The sequence below is a fragment of the Polypterus senegalus genome, chromosome 15 (assembly GCF_016835505.1).
Source record: "Polypterus senegalus isolate Bchr_013 chromosome 15, ASM1683550v1, whole genome shotgun sequence".
Taxonomy (NCBI): domain Eukaryota; kingdom Metazoa; phylum Chordata; class Cladistia; order Polypteriformes; family Polypteridae; genus Polypterus; species Polypterus senegalus.
In genome coordinates this window covers 83,147,809-83,170,388 of record NC_053168.1, presented here as the reverse complement: position 1 = coordinate 83,170,388, position 22,580 = coordinate 83,147,809, and the positions used below count along the sequence as shown (strand labels likewise).

The window sequence follows — 22,580 nt, the reverse complement described above, 5'->3', positions numbered from 1 at the left end:
TACTGAATGGATAAATATGTGTAAAAATGTTTTGTCACACAGACAATTATGACATTCAAGGGAATTGAATACTTTGTCACACACGTGCGCATGGGAGGCAGCTAAAGGGCTTGAGTAAGGGCAGTTTCAAAGCATGCCAGGATGTGGCAGAGTGCACTGACTCTTTTTCTCCCTTTCCTGTAGACCATTCACGGGAGATCCCACCTGGCTCTTTTGACATCACTTTCGGGACCGAGCCTATGAAAGAAGACCTTGCCGGCCCCTGTGATGTCACGTCCGGACTTGAACCAATGGCTGAAGACCATGAGTCCGATCCATATGATCTCACTTTCTGTCTTCCCCTTTAAAAACCTGCACCTTTTCCCTAATCCCTCAGTTCTGTTTTGGACTCGGTTTTGTGCACATCAGTGCTGTATTTGCTACAACATTACTTTTGCAGCCAGGATACCAGATTATACGGGTGGCTGCCCCAAACCTTTATATGACTCTGTCTCATATTTATGACAACTTGTACTTTTCAAGGTATGCTGTACTTTGTGAATTTCACTTTTCCATATTCACCAGTGTACAATAATTTTAGCATTCTGACATCAAATAAACTGATTTATTTTAGTGAATCTAAACAAATTGATACCCAACTTACCCCACTTTTTTATTTTGTAAAACTTCAATTATTATATTGAAATTTCTTATATAGTTCTTTTTTTTCCCCAACATCATACCCTTGGTTAATTGCATCGGGAATGTAGTATCATACGCTATCTCAGTCTCCATGGGAACTGTTTAACATCATTCACTAAGTTTATTGCATTTGGACTGCTTAAGATCATATCCTAGGTTTATTGTGTTTTGACTGTAATATCAAAAAATATCTAAATTTTAACCTTTTATTAATCCTTTCTACCCCAATAACTTTAAGCACCAACATGGCATTTGGCTCCATAGCCATAACACCTGACAATGATATGAAATCTATGTCAAAGCTATCATATGCAACAATGTGCTATCTTAAATTAAGACTATAAAATTTCATCAGAAGTTCTAAAGCAGTGTCATTATGACCAAACAGTGGTCATAACAGATTAAAAGATTAAAAGTGTTTTAATCATGAATTAAAGAGAAAAAAATATTCTCTCACCAAACAGCACTAAATGCCAAGATAATATTTTTACACTAGGGTGCTTCATCCCCTGCTCACTTCACTCGGAAACACCCCTGCCTGTGCTACGTGCCAACAACTTCACGTAAAATAGCAACTGAGACTCGCTTTTCAAGAATCGTAGCATTTATTCTTTAGAAACATCTAAGAATGCACAGCTTCCATAGTGAACTTCATAGTTAAAACTAAGCACATAATCGAGAGGAGACATGAACCCATTCCTGGTGTTTATACACATTTACCTCTGGGTTCAAGCTCTTTATAATAAACATGGCCAGTAACTCTTAAACAGGACAGAAAGTGACAACAGTGCAAAGCCAAACTCCGCTAAATGGTCATCTCCTGCTGGTGCAATGAAACATCCAGACACATATCTTTAGGTTCCCTTGAATGCAGAGTTTACTTTTTAGAGTAAACGTGGACATTAATACTTAAAACAGGATGGCATGTGACTGGAGTGCAAAACAAAATAACTCTATTGGGTCTCATCCTGCTGGTGAACCGAAAGAGTCACAAACCTATCTTTGGGTTCGATTTAAAGCAGGCATGACTGGATTCAGCATAAAACCAAACTTGTCATCCCAGTTGTTTCGTGGGCACATCCAGCCTCTGTAAAATAGCCATTGAGATGCGTGAGTCTCACGGCATTTATCTCTTAAAAACATGTAGGAATGCATAGTTTCCATAATAGATTTCACAGTTAAAACTAAGCACTTAATTAAGAGGAGACACGTTGGTCAACACAAGGAAAGGTTTTATTTACTTCTGGGATCAAATTCTTTAGAGTGAACATGGCCATTAACTCTTACTAAGTACAGCATGTGACGAGTGGCTAATGCCACGCAGCACTAATTGGTATTTACCTGCTGTTACAATGAAAGAGCCAGACACATATCTTTAGGATGACTTCAATGCAGTCATGACTGGCTTTGAAATAAAACCAAACACATTATGCCCGGTGTTTCGTGGGCACTTCCAGCCTCCATAAAATAGCAATTGAGGCACACATTTCAAGTCTCACTTCATTTATCCTGTAAAAATGTCAAGAAATACACAACATCCATAATGGACTTGACAGTTAAAAGTAAGCACTTAACCGAGAGGAGACATGTTGGTCAACACAAGGAAGGGCTTCAAATCCCTCTGAGTACAAGCTCTTTAGGGTGAACGCGGCCATTAACTCTTAAATAGGAAAGTAAGTGACGAATGGCCAAAGCCACATAGCCCTAAATGGTCTACAGCCCTAAATCGATGAAACCCATTGCTAAATTAACCCTTCTCTGGTGTTGACCAATGTGTCTGCTGTCAATTACATGCTTAAGTTTAACTGTTAAGCTGATAATGGATGCGGATCTTTGCCAGACATCTTAAGATTTAGGTATTGTGAGACTTGAAACCCATGTCTCATTTGGTTTTTTTTTGCGGATATTAAAAGTCACTACTATGAAACAGCAGGGATGACAAATCTGATTGTATTTTGAAGCCAGTCATTTTTACATTGAAGGGAACCTAAAGAAATGTGTCTGACTGTTAAATTACACCAGCAGGAGGAGATCATTTTGGGTTATGTGGCTTTGGGGTATCGTCACATGCTGCCTTGTTTAACAGGTAATGGTTTTGTTTCCTCTAAAGGCATTAAACCCAGAGATAAATGAACCCATTTCTGGTGTTGACCATGCTGAAATTAATGCCACATTTTTAGCTCTGCAGATAATGATCAGAAGCATATTGATGCTAGATATGTTTATATTTCAGCCATATTTACATTGGAGCTTCACATACAACTTCATACTGAAATGGACAATGAATAAACAGATTTAGGTGATGATTGGATTGATATATTTGGGTCCATTTCTATGTATTTCTAATTATACTTCATGGCTATAACAGTGTGCCATTTAAACACAATTCTGTATTATGTTGTCATTTTTAATCACGCTGATTTGTGTGAAGTCATCCATTTTTTAATTGTTTCTTTAGTTCTTTGTGTCACATCTTGAACTCTGTTCATGAATTAAACTTATTATTGTTTCTACTGTAACCCAGCCACAGGGGATGCACAAACCAGTTTGATTCTTTGTGCTGATCCCAAGCCCGGAAAAATGGGGAGGGTTACATTAGGAAGGGCATCCAGTGTAAAATTTTGCCAGATCAATATGCGGCCAACAATACAGATTTCCAGTATAAAGAGGAAGAGGACCGAGACCATGGTCCTCAGCCGGAAAAGGGTGGAGTGCCCTCTCAAGGTTGGGGGCGAGATCCTGCCCCAAGTGGAGGAGTTTAAGTATCTCGGGGTCTTGTTCACAAGTGAGAGAAGAATGGATCGTGAGATTGACAGGCGGATCGGTGCGACGTCCGTAGTGATGCGGGCTCTGCATCAGTCTGTCCTGGTGAAAAAAGAGCTGAGCCGTAAGGCAAAGCTCTCAATTTACCAGTCGATCTACGTTCCTACCCTCACCTATGGTCATAAGCTATGGGTAGTGACCGAAAAAACGAGATCGCGAATACAAGCGGCTGAAACGAGTTTCCTCCGCAGTGTCTGGGCTTTCCCTTAAAGATAGGGTGAGGAGCTCAGTCATCCGAGAGGGGCTCAGAGTAGAGCCGCTGCTCCTCCGCATTGAGAGGAGTCAGATGAGGTGGCTCGGGCATCTGATCAGGATGCCTCCTGGACGCCTCCCTGGTGAGGTGTTCCGGGCACGTCCAACCGGGAGGAGGCCCCGGGGAAGACCCAGGACACGCTGGAGGGACTATGTCTCCCGGCTGGCCTGGGAACGCCTTGGGATTCTCCCAGAAGAGCTGGAAGAAGTGGCCGGGGAGAGGGGTCTGGGCTTCTCTGCTTAAGCTGCTACCCCCGCGACCCGACCTCGGAATAAGCGGAAGAGGATGGATGGATGGATGGATGAGAGGAAGAGGATGGCAAAGAAGAAGCAGGAAAATCAGAGAGATGCAAAAAGTAGACAGGAGTACAAAGAGATAAGGCATAAGGTGAAGAGATAGGCAAAGGCTAAAGAAAAGGAGTATGATAAGTTGTATGAGAGGTTTGACACTAAGGAGGGAGAAAAGGATCTGTATCGATTGGCTAGACAGAGGTACCGATCTGGGAAAGATGTTGTGACTGTAGATGGCGCTATACCAGCGCTTAGCCCGACACAGACAGACTCTGGAGGCACACTACTAAAATAAACTGGTTTTATTTTCTTTTTAGCTCCTGTGGAACATCTCCCCCGTCCCCTCGAGCCCACAACACAGTCCAAAGCACAAGACTGCACACAATACTTTCCTTTCTTCACCCAATATTTTCACCACTCCTCTCTGGCAAACTTAGTCCTCCTCCCGACTCTGGCCTTCGGAGTGGTGGCTGCTGGTTCCTTTTATAGCCTATTGTTACACCTTTGTGCATGGGAGGCAGCTAATGGGTGCGAGTAAGGGCAGTTCCGAGACATACCGGGATGTGGCAGAGTGCACTGACTCTTTTTCTCCCTTGCCTGCAGACCATTCACAAGAGATCCCACCTGGTCCTCTGGACATCACTTCCAGGATCAAGCCAATGGAATGGCCCCTGTGATGTCACGTCCAGGCTCGCGCCAATGGCAGAAGACCCTCACAAGCCCGACCCCGTTTGACTTCACTTCCTGTCTTACCCTTTTAAAGCCTCCGCCTTTTCCCAATTCCTTCAATTCTGTATTGGACTTGGTTTTGTGCACAGCAGTGCTATCATTTAAAAAGACGATTTGCAGCCAGGAAACCAAATTATACGGGTGGCTGCCCCAAACTTTGCAATGTCTCATTGTGGCTTTTGTGACACCATCCAGAAGTGTTCCAGATGTTTGATGACCTATTTATGGCTGCACTTCTGGGTGTGGCTGGAGAACCGCCCACACAGGTCTGGAACAACTGCAGCACCCACTGGCGTCACCCCTGGATCCCAACAGGATTGTAGGAAACTCCATCTCCCATGGAGCCCTATGGGAATCCGAGGCACCACTGCCACCCAGGGGGGCTGCCATCTAGCATCCCAGGGGAAGTACTGTTCTGACCAGGCTTGCTACCCCGGTCCATACAGTGAAGAGGCATCCCACCCGGACAAGGATCCCGCTGTTTGTGATAATGTGCAGTAGGTTAGGGTGATAAAGGATAAAGACGGAAGCAAGCAAGGAGGGTGTGTTGAGCAGATGGAAAGAGTGATAGTGAATCAAGAAGTGCAATTCATTAATAAGGAAGAAGTAAGGACAGCTATGAAGAGGATGAAGAATGGAAAGGCTGTTGGTCTAGAAGACATACCTGCAGAAGCGTGGAGGTGTTTAGGAGAGATGGCAGTGGAGATTTTAACCAGATTGTTTAATGGAATCTTGGAAAGTGAGAGGATGCCTGAGGAGTGGAGAAGAGGTGTACTGGTACTGATTTTTAAGAATAAGGGGGATGTGCAGGGCTGTAGTTACTACAGGGGGATATAATTGGTGAACCACAGCATGATGTTATGGGAAAGAGTAGTGGAAGCCATGTTGAGAAGGGAGGTGATGATAAGCTAGCAGCAGTATGATTTTGTGCCAGAAAAGAGGATCACAGATGCAATGTTTGTTCTGAGGGTGTTGATGGAGAAGGAGCTTCAGTGTGTCTTTGAGGACCTGAAGAAAGCATATGACAGTGTGCCTCGAAGGCAAGATTGCATTGGTTTGGACATGTGCTGAGGGGAAATGCTGGATATATTGGGAAAAGGATGCTAGAGCTGCCAGGCAAGAGTAAAAAAGGAAGGCCTAAGAGAAGGTTTATGGATGTGGTGAGAGACGACATGCAGGTGATGGGTGTAGCAAAACAAGATGCAGAGGACAGGAAGACATGGAAAAAGATGATCTGCTCTGGCAACCCTAATGGGAGAAGCTGAAAGAAGAAGAAGAAGCTTCAGTTTAAACCATACCATTATTTTATTTTTAATTTCTTTCTGTTGATTCTACATTACTTTTGTTATTCGTGTGTATTTACTTTATGTATTCATTTTGTAATTACATGCTTTAATGTTAGATGAGATTACTCGTGATTAATTACATATATTCATGCAATTAATTAGTTAATTTTTTAAATATATAAATATATATAGTCACACACATGTGCATGGCAGGCATCTAAAGGGCTCAAATGGTTGTAATTACATGTCAGGGTGTGGCAGTGTGCAATGATCCTTCCTCTCTTTCCTCTGCAGATCAGCTGAAGAAAATCCTGCATGAGTCTAAGGACGTCACTTCTAGTTCCACCCTCACTGACATTACTACTAGTTTTAGTTCCACCAGTTCTCCTATAACTGCAATTTTTAATAGTATTACTCTGTTCTGTTTTGGACTCCAGTCTGTAAAGACCATTTTTTTCACTCAACCTACTTGTTACCAAGTATACGGGCTGGCTACCCCAAACTTCAATCTGTTTCTTCTGCTCTTCATTTCCACAGTTGGCATATTCAGCAGGATTTGCTCTAATAATGAGCCAGGAGCAGGTCCTCAACACAATTCTGGTTAATATTGCCTCAAAGCTCCTGACCCTGAAACTCCAGGTGTGGGAGAATAATGAATACAGCATGCAGAGTCCGAGACGTGAGCACAAGCATGTGTCATTGTCCAACAAGGTGGCTGTGTCCCTCCAAAGTAAAGACAATATTGAATCTTATTTTTTTAATTTTTGAACATACAGCCAACAGGAATCATTAGGAGTGTGCGGAATGGGCTAACATAGTAGCGCCGTTCCTAAAGGGGGAAGCACAGAAGATTTACTATGACCTCTCTGAGGAGACAGTCGCCAATTATGATGCTCTGAAGACTGAGATTCTCAAAAGGTACGGCCTTTCTCCTGACCAGCAGGCAAGGATTTGTCATGAATGACGATTTGACCCAGAGAAGACAACACGGACTTTGATTTGTGAAGCAAGGTAGGACACTGGCTACGGTTAGTCGTAAATGACTTGCGACAAGTCCTGGAGCAAATCTCTTTTGATCTCCTAATAAATGCCCTTCCCAATTACCTTGCCCAGCTGGTCCAGTGGCAGTCTGTTTAAAATATAGATGCTTCCATAGTTACCACAGAACATGACAGGGAAGCTATCTAAGAGGGCAGAATGGTTTCAACACCAAACCAGGACAGGACGTGTTCTGAAGAGCCCACCTGCTGCAGCATGGAGATCGTGTCAAAGCTGAAGTACAGGCACAAAAACCCCTGTGCTGTTTCAAATGCGGGATGTTTGGTACACCATACCCCTACTGCCCTCAAATCATCGCGCCCATGGTATGTAGCTGAATGAAGGGAAAAGGGTGGTGTGCACTTGCTAATCCTCTGTCTCTTCCCTGTACAGGAGTGGTACTAGTTAATGTGCATAAGGTGACAGCTTTAATAGATTCCGCCAGTAACATTTCCATTTTCGCTTGCCGTTTTGTGTTACAGCAACAGTGTTTGGATTGTAAGACCAGTCTGACCTGTATCCACCATGAAATCTGATGGTATAGGTTTCATCAAATACGAGGGCTCACTAAAAAGCCTCACAGTAGCAGTCCTCTGGAATCCTCCATATCCGGTGATACTGTGGCAAGACTTGTCTGACATGAAAAGTGGTTTTACACAACCCACTCATAAGAAAGTTTTGAGCCTAGTAACAGATGGGAATATTTCATCACAAGCTACCTCCATGCTATGTTTACAGTCGGCCTTGAGGAGTAATGTGGTCATTCAGTGTGATGTGATGATTCCTGGAACGTTGCAAGACAAGCCTCAGGATGAAACCGCGCTGATTGAGGTCGACTCTGAACCTCTCACTACATTACAATTTCAATTCAGGTAAACTCTGGCCTCCTTAAAAAAGGAGCAATGGAATGATGATTCCATTAAATTTGCGAAAAATGCAATCGTTCTGGTTAATTTCCAACATACTCAGCATCCTACTCCACAGGGTCCATACTTTGCCCTAAATAACAGTCTTCCCTATTGAAAACCAAGTGTGAGGGGAGGTACAATCATTGTTGTTAGTGCCTCAGTCTTACTGGTGGCTAGTCTGTGAACTAGCACACACCCATCTTCTATGAGCCCATTTGGGAACTGAAAAGACTCTGGAGTACATTAAGCTCTGATTCAGAGATTAATGAGGAAGTGTGATGCTTTTACACTTCCTGTCTGGACTGTCATTTGAGTCAAATTCCTAAAATGGACTGAGCTATGCTAGTCCCCATTCCCCTTATTCATATTTCCTTTGAGTAAATCGGGGTTGACCTACTAGGACCCCAAGAGTCCTCGGCTAGAGGACATAAATATATTTTAGTCCTTGTTGATTATGCTTCCCAATATCCTGAAGCTGTCCCTCTGCATACAGCTGCTACAAAAGTAATCACACAGGAATTGGTAGGGGTCTTTGCAAGAGTTATCATCCCTAAAGAAGTCCTAACAGACCTAACAGATGCCTTTTACCAGAAGACACTCAGGGAAATGGCTAAGTTACTCCAGATGAAGCATTTAAAAAACTTGGTATACCATCCTTAAAGCAAAGGTGTTATAGAGAGGTTTAACCAGACCAGACATGTGCACATGTGTGACAAGGCACCCCCTCAGCTCAGACCCATCGGGTCGGGCGACCCTGACCGAGAGGTCGTGAAACTGAGAGAGGGAATCAGCGTTGGCGTGAAGAGTACAAGCGAAAACTTGTACGGATGGAGGTCAAGAAACCACCTGATAACCCCCAGATTTGACTCCTTGTGCAGGGCCATCCACTGTAAAGGAGCATGGTCCATGACAAGGGTGAATTCCCGGCCCAGCAGGTAGTACCTCAGCTGAGTAATCGCCCATTTAACCGCCAAAGCCTCTCTCTCCACCGCGGCATACCTGGTCTCCCGCCCAACAGTTTCCAGCTCAGGAACATAATGGGGTGATCCGTACCATTGACATTTTGGCTCAGCATTGCCCCCAGGCCTGTGTCCAAAGCGTCCATCTGGAGGATGAAAGGTAAGGAAAAGTTAGGAGCTTTCAAAATAGGTGTGGATGTAAGGGCCTGCTTCAAGTCACTAAATGCAGCACCTTCCTTTTCAGTCCATACCACAATGTTTGGGGCCCTCTTCTTTGTCAAATCAGTCAAGGGCGTCGCTCTCTCTGAGAACCGGGGCACAAACTGGCAGTAGTACCCCGCTAACCCGAGAAAGGCTTGGACGGGGCCATTTCAAAATGTCATCTACTCTGGAGCACTGTGGTTTCACATTACCCCGACCCACCAGGTAGCCTAAATACTTAGCTTCGCTCAATCCGAAGAAACATTTCTTGAGATTAATCCGAAGCCTGGCCTCACTGAGTGTCCGCAATACCGCTTTTACCTGTTGTAGGTGTTCCTTCCATGTGCTGGAATAGATGACCATGTCATCCAGGTAGGCAGCACTGTACGAGTTATGGGGCCTGAGCACTTTCTCCACCAGACGGGGCTGGAGCCCCGTGTAACCCAAATGGAAGGACACAATACTGCCAGTGTCCGCTAGGAGTGCTAAACACGGTCTTAACCTTCGCGGAGTCCATTAAAGTCCAGTACCCCTTTGTCATGTCCAGTGTGGTCAAATATTGAGCCTGTCCAAGCCTCTTGAGGAAGTCAACCACTCGCGGCATTGGATAAGCATCGAATTGGGAGACTTGATTAAGCCGACGGAAGTCATTGCAAAACCTCCAACTCCCGTCAGGCTTAGCGACTAACACAATGGGGCTGGACCAGGGACTATGACTTTCCTCAGTTACACCTAGTTCCAGGATGTGTTTGATCTCAAGTTCCACTTCAGCCCTTTTTGCCTCGGGAAATCAATATGGACATTCTCGGATTATAACCCCAGGTTTTGTCACAAGTTTTCACTCACTACCTCCACGACAGATAGGATAACTGCTTTCAGCTTCCGTCATTGTCTGGGATTTAAATCCACCCCGAAGTTTAGGCTAGCCGTGTGAGCAAAGAGTGAGCGGGGCAGACCAGAGGAGAGATCGGGATCCCTGTCCTTCCACGGTTTCAGCAGGTTTACATGATAAACCCGCTCCCTTGGCTGACGATTGGGTTGACTCACCAAATAGTTGACGAGTCCTTTCCTCTCCTTAACTTCGTAGGGACCTTGGCAATGGGCAAGTAACTTAGAGTGGGAGGTAGGTACTAGGACCATGACCCGATCTCCCAGGCAGAACTCCCGGAGAGACGTGCCGCGGTCATAATAGCGGACCTGTGCTGCTTGAGCCTCTTCCATGTGCTTTTTAAGGAGGGGCTGAATCTTACCAAATCTATCGCGTAACTGCGTGATATATTTTAATATATTTGTAGAGGGAAGAGCCTCTTCTTCCAATCCTTCTTTTAAGATGTCTAATATGCCCCGGGGTTGTCGCCCATACAGTAATTCAAAAGGGGAGAACCCCTTGGAGGCTTGAGGGACTTCCCGATAGGCAAAAAGGACGAGGGGGAGGAGCTGATCCCAGTTCCTTCCATCCTCACTGACCACCTTACACAGCATTTGTTTGAGAGTTTGATTGAACCTCTCCACCAAACCGTTGGTTTGAGGGTGATATACCGCGGTCTTTAAATGCTTTATTTTCAGTCTCCTTGAACATCTCCGAGGTAAAGGGCATCCCCAGGTCTGTTAAGACTTCTTTGGGGATGCCCACACATGAAAAGACCCCTAGTAATTCCTGTGTGATGGCTTTGGAAGTGGCTGAGCGCAACGGAACAGCAACAGGGTATTTGGTAGCGTAATCCACGAGGACTAAAATGTACTTGTGTCATCTTTCCTGCCCATCATGCACTGCTACCCGATAGAGAAGATCATTTTCCAACACAAAGTGAGGACCCTGTGGCATCGGCTGGTTAGTGCACTGGCCGTTGACTAGGACCACTGCATTTTTTGCAAACTTCAGGGAATCGTCATTCCACTGCTCCCTTTTAAATGAAGCCGGCGTCTCTCTAAATTGAAACTGCAAGCAGGAGAGAGGATTGGCGTGGGTGCCTCCCTTTCCGCCGTGGCGCTGGTGGATGATGTGTAGGCACACGGCAGTCTGGGAGTCGCCACGTCACTCAGGGCGGCTGCTTCGTCTCTCTCTGCTGGCTGATTACATGGCGTGGAGGTAGCTTGAGATGTCTTTTCCCCGTCCATAACTAGACCCAAGTTAACCCCAGGAGTGGTACAGTATGTGTCTCACCAATTTTAATATTAGACCAGTCCCACCCAAGTATCACTGGGTGTGAGGGATTTGGGTGGACGGCCACGGTTAGTTTTTGAACCAATTCCCCGTAACTGATGACACAAGCGGCGGAGCTGTACCAACGGATGTCTCCATGGACACAGGTTATACTGGTCTTAACCTTTATTTACTGTCGGGGCAGCACGAATCAGCGGGCAACAATGGTAATGTTGCTACCGGAATCAAACAAGGCTGTGGTCTTGTGTCCATTGACGATCACCACACCAGTATGTGGGACCGCCAACGGATTAGCCAGAGCACACCAACCCCTCCTTGCCCTCCACCTGCACTCCTTCTTACCTCCAAGCGGTTTGTGCACCTGCAGCTCCGCGGGCACCGATAAAAGCTCCGGGTTGTACGGTGTCTAGGTCTTGGGATGTACTCCGGCTGAGTTTGACAAAGGGACAGTTCTTCTCTGCCAGAGTGCGAGGCCGCCCTTTGTGTCTCCAGAAGCTCTATGAGCTCTGCCATGTTCTTAATCTACTTGCCCCAGACCAGCTGGGTGAAGCCATGGGGAAGCGCTTTTAGGACCAGATAGCAAGCTATCTGCTCTATTATGTGGTAGGGCTTGTTTTCAAACGGCTGTAGCCACTGCCCTACCATTGCCCAGAAGGACCAGGCTTGTTTGATGGTCGGCCACTCTGGGTCCAACCTCCAGTTTTTTCCCGTATAATCTGGTATCCTGGCTGCAAATCATCTTTTTAAATGATAGCACTGCTGTGCACAAAACCGAGTCCAAAACAGAACCGAGGAAATAGGGAAAAGGTGGAGGCTTTTAAAGGGGAAGACAGGAAGTGAAGTCAAAGGGGTCAGGCTCATGTAGGTCTTCTGTCATTGGTGCGAGCCCGGATGTGACATTACAGGGGCCGGAGCTGGCAAGGTCTACTTCCATTGGCGCAGTCCCAGAAGTGACGTCAAGAGGACCAGGTGGAATCTCCCGTGAATGTTCTGCAGGCAAGGGAGAAAAATAGTCAGTGCACTCTGCCACATCCCAGCATGTCTCGGAACTGTCCTTACTCAAGCCCTTTAGCTGCCTCCCATGCGCACGTGTGTGACAATATATAGTACCTGCCAAATACTACAAAGAGTATACAGAATGTATTTTGCTCTAATTGGGGCTTATCAAGTGTGCACATCTTACACAACTTACGCCGATCAAATCGGCCACAAAGGCTACTTCGTTTATTTTGCAGGACGAATATTTTCATTATGGTCAACTAATGTGGAACTAAAATGAATAAACCGTAATGTTAAGTTGTCCTGCATGCACAATTCCGATTGGGCCGTGCCGTAAAGTGGATTTTTTTGTGTGTAATATTTTTTTCATTAGGCGCATGCGGTGTGTGTCACTATCTGGTCCCTGTTGCCGGCCCAATCTGCGTGCGCATGTGTATTGAAAGGCTACGTCATCACACACTTTACGGTGCTGCCCAATCTGTTTAACGCATGCTTGAACACTTTACGGCATGTTAGGCTTTCAATACGCCTACACGTGCAAATTGTGCAGGCACGCAGATCGGGTAATGACATCCGCATTGACTCTTAAGAAGTAGAACCCAGAGCTAAACTAACCCATTCCCGTTGTTGTGCAACACGTCTCCTCTCAATAAAAGGCTTAGTTTTAACTGTAAAATTGATTGGAGAAGTGTAGCCTTCCTAGAAGTGTATAAGGGGTAAGTGCTGTCAGACTTGAAACGCGAGTGTCCATTGCTCTTTTTCAGAGTCTAGAACAGCCCACAGAACACCGGGTATGACGCGTTTGGTTTTATTTTGAAGTCAGTCATGCCTGCTTTAAAGCGAACCCAAAGATAGGTTTGTGGTTGTTTTGGTTCTCCAGCAGGATGAGACTATATAGGGCTATTTTGTTTTGCACTTTCGTCACATGCCATCTTCAAGCATTAGCTGAAGAAAAACGGGAAGATATTTCTGGAGTCCAGAGAAGCAGAGGAAGTTAAAGGGAGAGGAACTCAGGATTGGAACTTTGAATGTTGGCAGTATGACTGGTAAGGGGAGAGAGTTAGTTGATGTGAAGGAAGGTTGATATATTGTACGTGCAAGATACTAAATGGAAGGGGAAGTAAGTGCAAGTGGATCAGAGGTGAATTCAAATTGTTCTGTCATGGTGTGGATGGAAGGAGAAATGGGTTATGAGTTATTCTGAAGGAACAGTATGTCAAGAATGTTTTGGAGACGAAAAAAGCGTCAGACAGCAGTGATGATTATGAAGATGAATGTTGTTAATGCATTTCCCCACAAGTTGGGTGTGCGATGGATGAGAAAGAAGATTTCTGGAGTGAGTTGGATGAAGTGATGGACAGTGTACCCAAGGGACAGAGAGTGGTAATTGGAGTGGAGTTCAATGGACATGTTGGTGAAGGGAACAGAGGGGATGTGGAGGTAATGGGTAGGTATGGTATCAAGGAGAAGAATGAAGAAGATCAGATGATATTGGATTTTGCGAAAAGGATGAACATGGCTGTGGTTAATACATACCATGGGTTTATATATTTTTTTGCTCCAAAAGATGCACTAGGGCTTGTTTTCTGGTGATATTTTATATTTATTCATGTACAACAATATACATTTATCCAAATACAGTCATGACATCTTCTTCTTGAATATCATCATAACTCTCCACATTCAAACCCTGAATTTCAGCCTGAATGTCTTGCTACTCCAGCCGCTTTTAGGATTCTCCAGGGTCGAGGTGTGCGCTTCCATGTTTGATGAATGGTTCGATGTGGTGAAGCAAAATGCCGAGATACAAATGCATTTGCGGTGCTTTGATATTCAAGTGTCACATATTCCTCAAAGTAATGACATTTTAAAAGTCACACATACCATCTTCTGTGCCGTCTTTTTTTTTTTTTTTTTTCTCACCTTTACAACACTATCAAAATGTACGGTGGCATATTTGAGCTACAGAGAAAAAAAAACAAGGACACAATGAAAATGTCTATTTTGTGATTAAAGAGGAAATTTCGACTTTAACCTCAAAATGTCCACTTTAACCTCGTAGTTTACTTTATCTTTAAAGCAGACCGTCGTCAACATCATCTTAAAACTGACCCAGTTTTTGACAGCAGCAGCAAGCAGCATCGCCACACAGAACAGATTAAATATGTAATATTCCAGCTCTCTGCACATTTAGAATTCTTAAATTTATACTTGATGTCACTTTTATGATAAAATGCATTAAAAATATGTATGTTACATTTTACAGATAAATCGTTAACTTCATTTAAATAATGAATACTGCTAATAGTTACACATATGGGATGGCACTGTGGCATAGTGGTAGCGCTGCTGTCTCACAGTGAGTCCCGTCCCTTGTGATCCCTGTCTGGAGGTGGCATATTTTTCTGGTGGGTTTCCACAGTGTGCTCAGTTTTCCATCTAAAGACATGAAGGTTTGGGGATTTGGTGAAGCTACAATGACGCCAGTGTATGTGTGTGCTTGTGTTCACCTTGTGATGAGCTGTTGCCATATCCAGAGATTTTGTTTCTGTCATGTGCCAAAGCCGCTGGAATGGGCGCATCCCTGAATTGATGGATGTAATCATTAAACATCCTTTTCAGAGATATTGTGGCAAGGTGTCTTTGGAATTTAATGGATGTTTCGGGCACACACATCACATTGCGTGAAGTATAAACCTGGCCTTAGGTGCCTTACTTTTCAGCTGACAAACTTGACTAGGGCTTATTTTTGGGGTAGGGCTTATATTACAGAGCACCCTGAAAATCATGCTAGGGCTTATTTTTGGAGTAGGTCCTATTTTCTGTGAAACATGGTATTTTAAGAAGAGGGAGGTACATAGAGTGAAGTACAAGAGTGGAGGAAGATGCATACAGGTTGATTATATCCTATGCAGGAGGGTCAACCTGAACGAGACTGAAGACTGCAAAGTGGTGGCAGCGGAAAGTGTAATTTGGCAGCATATAATGGTGGTCTGTAGGATGACGTTGAAGATAAAGAAGAGGAGGAGAGTGAGGGCAGACCCAAGGATCAAATGGTGGAATTTGAAAAAGGAAGACTTCAACTTTGAGTTGAGGGGGTAGAAAGTAGAGGAGAGTATACAGAGGAAGTGGTTGGCAAAGAAGCAGTGGGGTAATCAGGGAGATGAAGAAAGTAGACAGGAGTACAAGGAGATAAGGTATAAGGTGAAAAGAGAGGCAAAGGCTAAAGAAAAGGAGTATGAGGAGTTGTAGGAGAAGCTGTACACTAAGGAGGGAGAAAAGGAACTGTACCGATTGGCTAGACAGAGGAACCGAGCTAGGAAAGATGCTGTGACTGTAGATGGCGCTATACCAGCACTTAACCCGACACAGACAGACAATGGAGGCACATTAGTAAAATAAAGCGCTTTTATTTTCTTTTACACTCATGTGGAACGTCTTCCCTGTCCCCTCAAGCCCACAACACAGTTGAAAGCACAAAACTGCATACAATATTTTCCTTTCTTCACCCTCTATCTTCACCATTCCTCTCCGGCAAGCTGGCTCCTTTTATATCCCACCAGGAAGTGCTCCAGGTGTTTGATGACCTATTTCTGGCTGCACTTCTGGGTGTGGAAAAACTACCCACATGGGCTCAGGAACAACTGCAGCATCCCCTGGTGGCACCCCCAGATTCCAACAGGGTTGTAGGGAACTCCAATTGAGCCCTATGGGAACCACTGCCACCCGGTGTCAACTAGCATTCAGGGGGAGGTACTGTTCTGACCAGGCTTGCTCCCCCAGTCCATACAGTGAAGAGGCGTCCCGGCCACACAAGGATCCCTGCCATTTGTGCCAATATGCATCAGGTTAGGGTGATAAAGGATAAAGACGGAAACGTACTCACAAGTGAGGAGGATGTGTTGAGCAGGTGGAAAGAGTACTTTAAGTGGCTGATGAATAAAGAGAAAGAGAGAAGGTTGGATGATGTGGTGATAGTGAATCAAGAAGTGCAATGCATTAGCAATTGTAATAACATGATTTAATGTTAGATGTGATTACTCGTGATTAATTAGTTAATTTTTTAATTGAATATATATATATATATATATATATATTCATACACATGCGCATGGGAGGCATCTAAAGGGCTCAAATGGTTGTAATTAAATGTCAGGGTGTGGCAGTGTGCAATGATCCTTCCTCTCTTTCCTCTGCAGATCAGCTGAAGGAAATCCTGCCTTGCCTGTGTCTAAGGACATCATTTCCAGTTCCACCTTCACTGACATTACTTCCGGTTCCAGTTCCACCAGTTCTCCTATAACTGCCATTTTCAACACTGTTACTCTGTTCTGTTTTGGACTCTAGTCTGTAAAGCCTGTTTTTTTTACTCGACCTACTTGTTGCCAAGTATATGGCCTGGCTACCCCAAACCATTCTGTTTCTTCTGCTCTTTATTTCCACAGTTGGCATATTCAGCAGGATTTGCTCTGAAGATGAGCCAGGAGCAGGACCTCAACACAATTCTGGTTAATATGGCCTCAAAGCTTCTGACCCTGAAACTCCAGGGGCCTCATGTATAACGCTGTGCGTAGAATTTGCACTATAACATGACATAAGCACAAAGCCAAAATGTGCTTACGCACAGAAAAATCCAGATGCAGGAATCTGTGTGTACTCCAACTTCCACGTTCTTCCGCTACATAAATCCCGGTCAGCGAGAAAACTAACGCTCGTGCATGCGCTTTATGTAACGCCCCAACTTCCCCCAGAATTATGCCTCTTTGAATATGCAAATCAATATTTGAATAAGCTCAGTGTTCTGTGAAAAGACAATGGCAAAAGCACGGGGTAAAATATAAGAATTTCAATGAATACCAAGTGGAGGCAAAGGAAAAACATACTATTTATTGATTTAAAGAATGGTATAAACAACAAAAGGAAGTTGATCGAGTGACATAGCGTGTTGGAGAAATTTGAAAGCTCAAGTTCACAAAGTCGTACAGTGCCGAAATAAAAAAGAAGTCACATATAAAAGTCGCTGTGAAAAGGTGAGCCCACCATCTGAGTGTCATATGAAAGCTTATTAGGGTACAGACAAAAAAAAATAGGTATACAGTGGGAAAAAAGCACAAAATGTCAACTTTAATCTCGAAATTTCCACTTTAATCACGTAGTTTATTTTGTCATTAAAGTAGAACATCATAAACTTCATCTTAAAATCATTTAATTTACTAGTTTCTCAAATTCCATCGTAACTAAAGTAGCACGTTAAATGCTTGGTTTTGTATTTGATGTGTGTGAATCACTACGTGCTTCCGTTCTTTCTCTTTCTCCGACAGGACACAGAATCCATTACATTCATGATATTACAGCTCTCTGACTAATTAAAATACTGAGATGTATACGTGATATAATTTTCATGATGATTAGAATGAAAGCATCTTATTAAACATGGGAAAACGGTGGGGCAGTGATTGTTCATGTCTCACACAAGATGCTGCTGCGCCATGCGTGACCTTTGATGAAATAATTTATTGTAGCAGTACTGTCTCTTTCAAACGTACTAACCCCCAATTCCTGTCCTTACTTTTCTTTCTCCAAATACCAAATCGCCACACAATCAGCTCTGTAATAGATGTTAAGCCATCTGTAAGCTTACAACGACGATTCTTCAAAACTTTTAAGGAACATTGAAATATCCTCATAGTACATGATTAATTATTCTATCCATCTATTCTTCCAGTGTCGCGCCAGCCTCAGCAAATATACAGCGCGAGGCAGGAAAAATATGTGAACTTGCTAGTGCTGCAGCACCGTGTCCTCACATGTTTAATTATTGACAATACAGATTATTTAAATGTTAAAGTTTTATCTGTATAATATAATCAGCATATTTTGCTGCATTTCATCTTAACAATGATATCACCATCATATGTAAATACGCGCTTTATAATGTGGTGCAGGTTGTGCAATATTATAACTGTAGTGCAAGTTTACAGTGGGGTAATTGCACTTATAAGTACAAACAGTTCTACAAGGAGCAATTGATTGAGGGAGTTTATAGTTATTGGGATGAAACTGTTTCTGAACCGTGAGGTCCGTATAGGAAAGGCTTTGAAACGTTTTGCCATGGCTGAGGCAGCGTGTGCTTGATGCTGTATACCGATAATTCTTTCCGATCAGCTGCTGCTGTGATTCCCCACTCAGATACAGTGATATAAATACTCCGAGTGGTGCAGTGAGAGTAATATGGAAAAAGATGATCCGCTGTGGCAACCCTTAACGGGAGCAGCTGAAAGAAGAAAAAGAAGGTGCAGTGAGAGTAACAACACTAAAGCAGTTATGGTATTTGGAATAACATGGCTATTCCCTGGACCATTATATTGTTACAGGTAATCTACAATCAGATGCATTACACTAATAAACAATATGCAGTTAGTTTCAGTGTGTTTATAAAGCTGCATCAGGAATGTGGATCTAAGAAAGAAAGGGTAACCACACAGGAACAGTAGCACTGCTTTGACGCTGGGTGCCGCCAGTCTGCAAAACTGAGTGGAGAACTTGCGTATGACAGGGTCTGAGGTACCGTGGAAATGTGCGAGGCTTTATGCCAAGTTTAGGCTTTATTCATCGTGATTTGAACGTGGAAACGTTCTTAAGCAACATTTCTGTGCGTACGCACCGTTTATACATGAGGCCCCAGGTGTGGGAGAATAAGGAATGCAGCATCCAGAATCCGAGGTACAAGCACAAGCACGTGTCATTGTCCAACAAGGTGTGGGCTCTGTCCCTCCAGAGTAACAACAATATTGAATCTTATTTTTTAATATTTGAACGTATAGCTAACAGGATTACTGGAAGTGTGAGGAATGGGTTAAAATAATATCGCCGTTCCTAAAGAGGGAAGCACGGAAGACTTACTATGACCTCTTGGAGAAGACAGTCGCCAATTTTGATGCTCTGAAGACTGAAGTCCTCAAAAGGTATAACGTTTCCCCAGACCAGCAGGCAAAGATTTGTCAAGAAGGCGATTTGACCCAGAGAAGCCAACATGCTCACAGGACTTTGATTTGTGAAGCAAGGCAGGAAACTGGCTACGGCTAGTCATAAATGACTTGCAAGAAGTCCTTTAGCAAATTTCTTTTGATCTGCTAATAAATGCCCTTCCCGATTAACTTGCCCAGCCGGTCCTGCAGCAGTCTGTTAAAAAATATAGAGGGTTCTATCTTTACCACAGAACATCACTGGGCAGCTATCTGAGAGAGCAGAATGATCTAAATGCCAAACCAGGACAGGACGTGTTCTGAATGAAGAGACCGTGTGGAAGCCGAAGTACAAGCACGCAAACCCCCGTGCTGTTTTAAATGCGGGGACGTTTGGTACACCATACCCCCACTGCCTGGAATGTAGCTGGATAAAGGGAAAAGAGTTTTATGCACTTGCTAACTCTCTTTCTCTTCCATGCACAGGAGTGGTACTAGTTAATGTGCATAAGGTGACAGCTTCAATAGATTCCACCGTTAACATTTCCATTTTCGCTTGCCGTTTTGTGTTACAGCAATAGTGGTTGGATTGTAAGACCAGTCTGACCTGTATCCACCATGAAATCTGATGGTACAGCTTTCATCAAATAAGAGGGCTCACTTAAAACACTCACAGTAGCAGTCCTCTGGAATCCTCCATATCCGGTGACATTGTAGCGAGACTTGTCTGATATTAAAAGTGATTTTACACAACCCACTCCTAAGAAATTTTTGGGCCTAGTAACAAATGGAGTATGTATATTCATTTCATCACAAGCTGCCTCCATGCCATGTTTACAGCCGGCCTTGAGAAGTCATGTGGCCATTCAATGTAATGTGGTAACTCCTGGAACGTTGCAAGACAAGTCACAGGATGAAACCATGTTGTTTGAGATTGACTCTGATCCTCTCACTACATTACAATTTCAAGTCAGGTAAACTCTAGCCTTCTTAAAAGAGGAGCAATGGAATGATGATTCCATTAAGTTTGCGAAAAATGCAGTCGTTCAGGTTAATTTCCAACACACTCAGCATCCTATTCGACAGGGCCCACACTTTGCCCTAAATTACCGTCTTCTCTATTGTGGAGTCAAGTGTGAGAGGGAGGTACGATCATTGTTAGTGGCGCAGTCTTACTGGTGGCAAGTCTGTGAACTAGCACACACTCATCTTCTATGAGCCCATTTGGGAACTGAAAAAACTCTAGTGCACATTAAGCTCTGATTCAGCGATTAATGAGGAAGTTTGATGCTTTTGCACTTCCTGCCTGGACTGTCAATTGAGTCAAATTCCTAAAATGGACTGAGCTGCACTAGACCCCATTCCGCTTATTCATATTCCCTTTGAGTGAATCTGGGTTGACCTTGTAGGACCCCAAAAGCTCTTGGCTTGAAATAAATATATTTTAGTCCTTTTGAAATATTATATGGGTGATAACCTTATGGCATATTGGACATTCTAAAAAAAGGTTTGGAGATGAGCTTGAGGAGACAAGTGAAGGAATGGATCAGCCAGGACCTTACGACACATTATCTACTACAACTGACAGTGAAAGTTGGAGCAAAGAAGGAAATGAGGTGAGCGGTGAAAATTCAATACTCTTAAGTGGTACCTTCCTGAACCAGGAAGTGCCTCATCAACAAAACAGCCTGTCCTGTATGAAAGGTGCCATATGAAAGAAAAAATTCAGAAAGTAAGAGCGAATGAGAGTAATGGGGAATGATGATGACAAACAAAAGGCGGCAAACTTCACATCTTGTCGCTCTCTTGTGGCTGAAATACAAAGATGCAGTTCATAAATACTGTAAGAAGATGTTCCCATGGTGAAAAAGATCTCTCAAATACTCAGCATATCATTGTGTGCTACAACTGCTATACATTAATGTCCACTTTGAAAGGCACTATATGAAAAAGAATGAAAGTAAAAAAGAATGATAGAAAGGTCATTTAGTGCTATATAATAGCATCCAGTATAAAAGATAAAAGAAAGAAATATTAACAGTTATTAGGAGGTATATGATAGTGTCCAATATAAAAATGAGATAATAAATAACAAAAGGTAAAGGTGACGTCTTGTCGCCCTCTTCTGGTAGCCGTAGAAATTTCCAGTACATAAAAATTATTTTTAGAAGATGTGCTTTTGGTAAAAAAAAAAATGTCTCTTTCTAACTAAGAATAACTGCAAGTGATACAAGTGCCATACATTAGTGTCCACACTAACAGGTAATATTCTGAAAAGAAGAAACTAATGAAGAATGTTGGAACAGTCATTAAGCGCTATATATTGGTACGCAGTGCGAAAGAAACTATATGAACAAATTAAATATTGAAGGTTTTTAGAGCGCAATAAAAGTGTCCAATATGAAAGACGCTATATGAAAGAAAAAGAAGAAAGAACGACTAGACCTTCATTAAGTAGTATGCAATATTGTCATCTATGAAAGGTGTTATATGAAATAAAAAAGACAAAACTATGAAAGAAACAAGAGTACTGGTACATGATGATAAATGACAAAAGTCAAAATTGTCATCTTGCTGCCCAATTGTGGCAGATATACAGTACAACATAGCAGTACATAAAAACTGTTTTTCCTTGTGTTTGTTTTTGAAGATGCACCTGTGGTCAAAGCCTACTGTACGTCTCTCTCATTGACTTGGCGTACCTGTAAGAGATGTTCACTATTTTATGTACATGGAATGGTCGTATAAATGCAATGTATAAAACTGTAATCTTTATTTCTGCTATTATTGTTATTAACACAGTTCAAGTAGGGACTTCAACGGTGTTTAAAAAAAAAAAAGAGGAATAAGATATCCATGAAAAAATACACTTTGAAAGTTTCAGAATGGATAGATTAAGTACAGTCTATATCGGGAGATATCAAAAATAAATCTAAAATAAGAGTTTATGTGTGGGGTGATCTTACTGCTTCCAAAGGATAGCTCAAAAAAAGTCTGGCTGGCTACATCCTTACTGGTGTCTCCAGCCATAACATCTTTGCCAGTTCAAAGTACTGCGATAAAAGACATATAGAGAAGGTGGGAACCTAAGAGAAAAACAGGGACCATCAATCCATCGTCTACACCTGCTTTATCCTGGCCAGAGGAGCTGGTGCCGATTGCAGCAAGCACAGGGAACAGAACCATCACAGGGTAGGAAGGGGGAGCTAAAAGGAAATTTTTTTAAATCTGTGAAACTACCCCATTCGGATGTAGGTCCCGCTTTACATCACGTGATACACTCA

General features: G+C 43.2%; 1 protein-coding gene across 1 annotated transcript in view; it reads right to left on the bottom strand.

Moving 5' to 3' along the window:
• Positions 1-11,845, bottom strand: part of LOC120515503 (probable C-mannosyltransferase DPY19L4) — a 44,146-nt gene extending 32,301 nt beyond the window's left edge. Inside the window, 1 exon segment of the mRNA XM_039736563.1 lies at positions 11,675-11,845. Within this exon segment, the coding sequence (XP_039592497.1) occupies positions 11,675-11,845 (171 nt within the window).
• Positions 11,846-22,580: the final 10,735 nt, after the last annotated feature.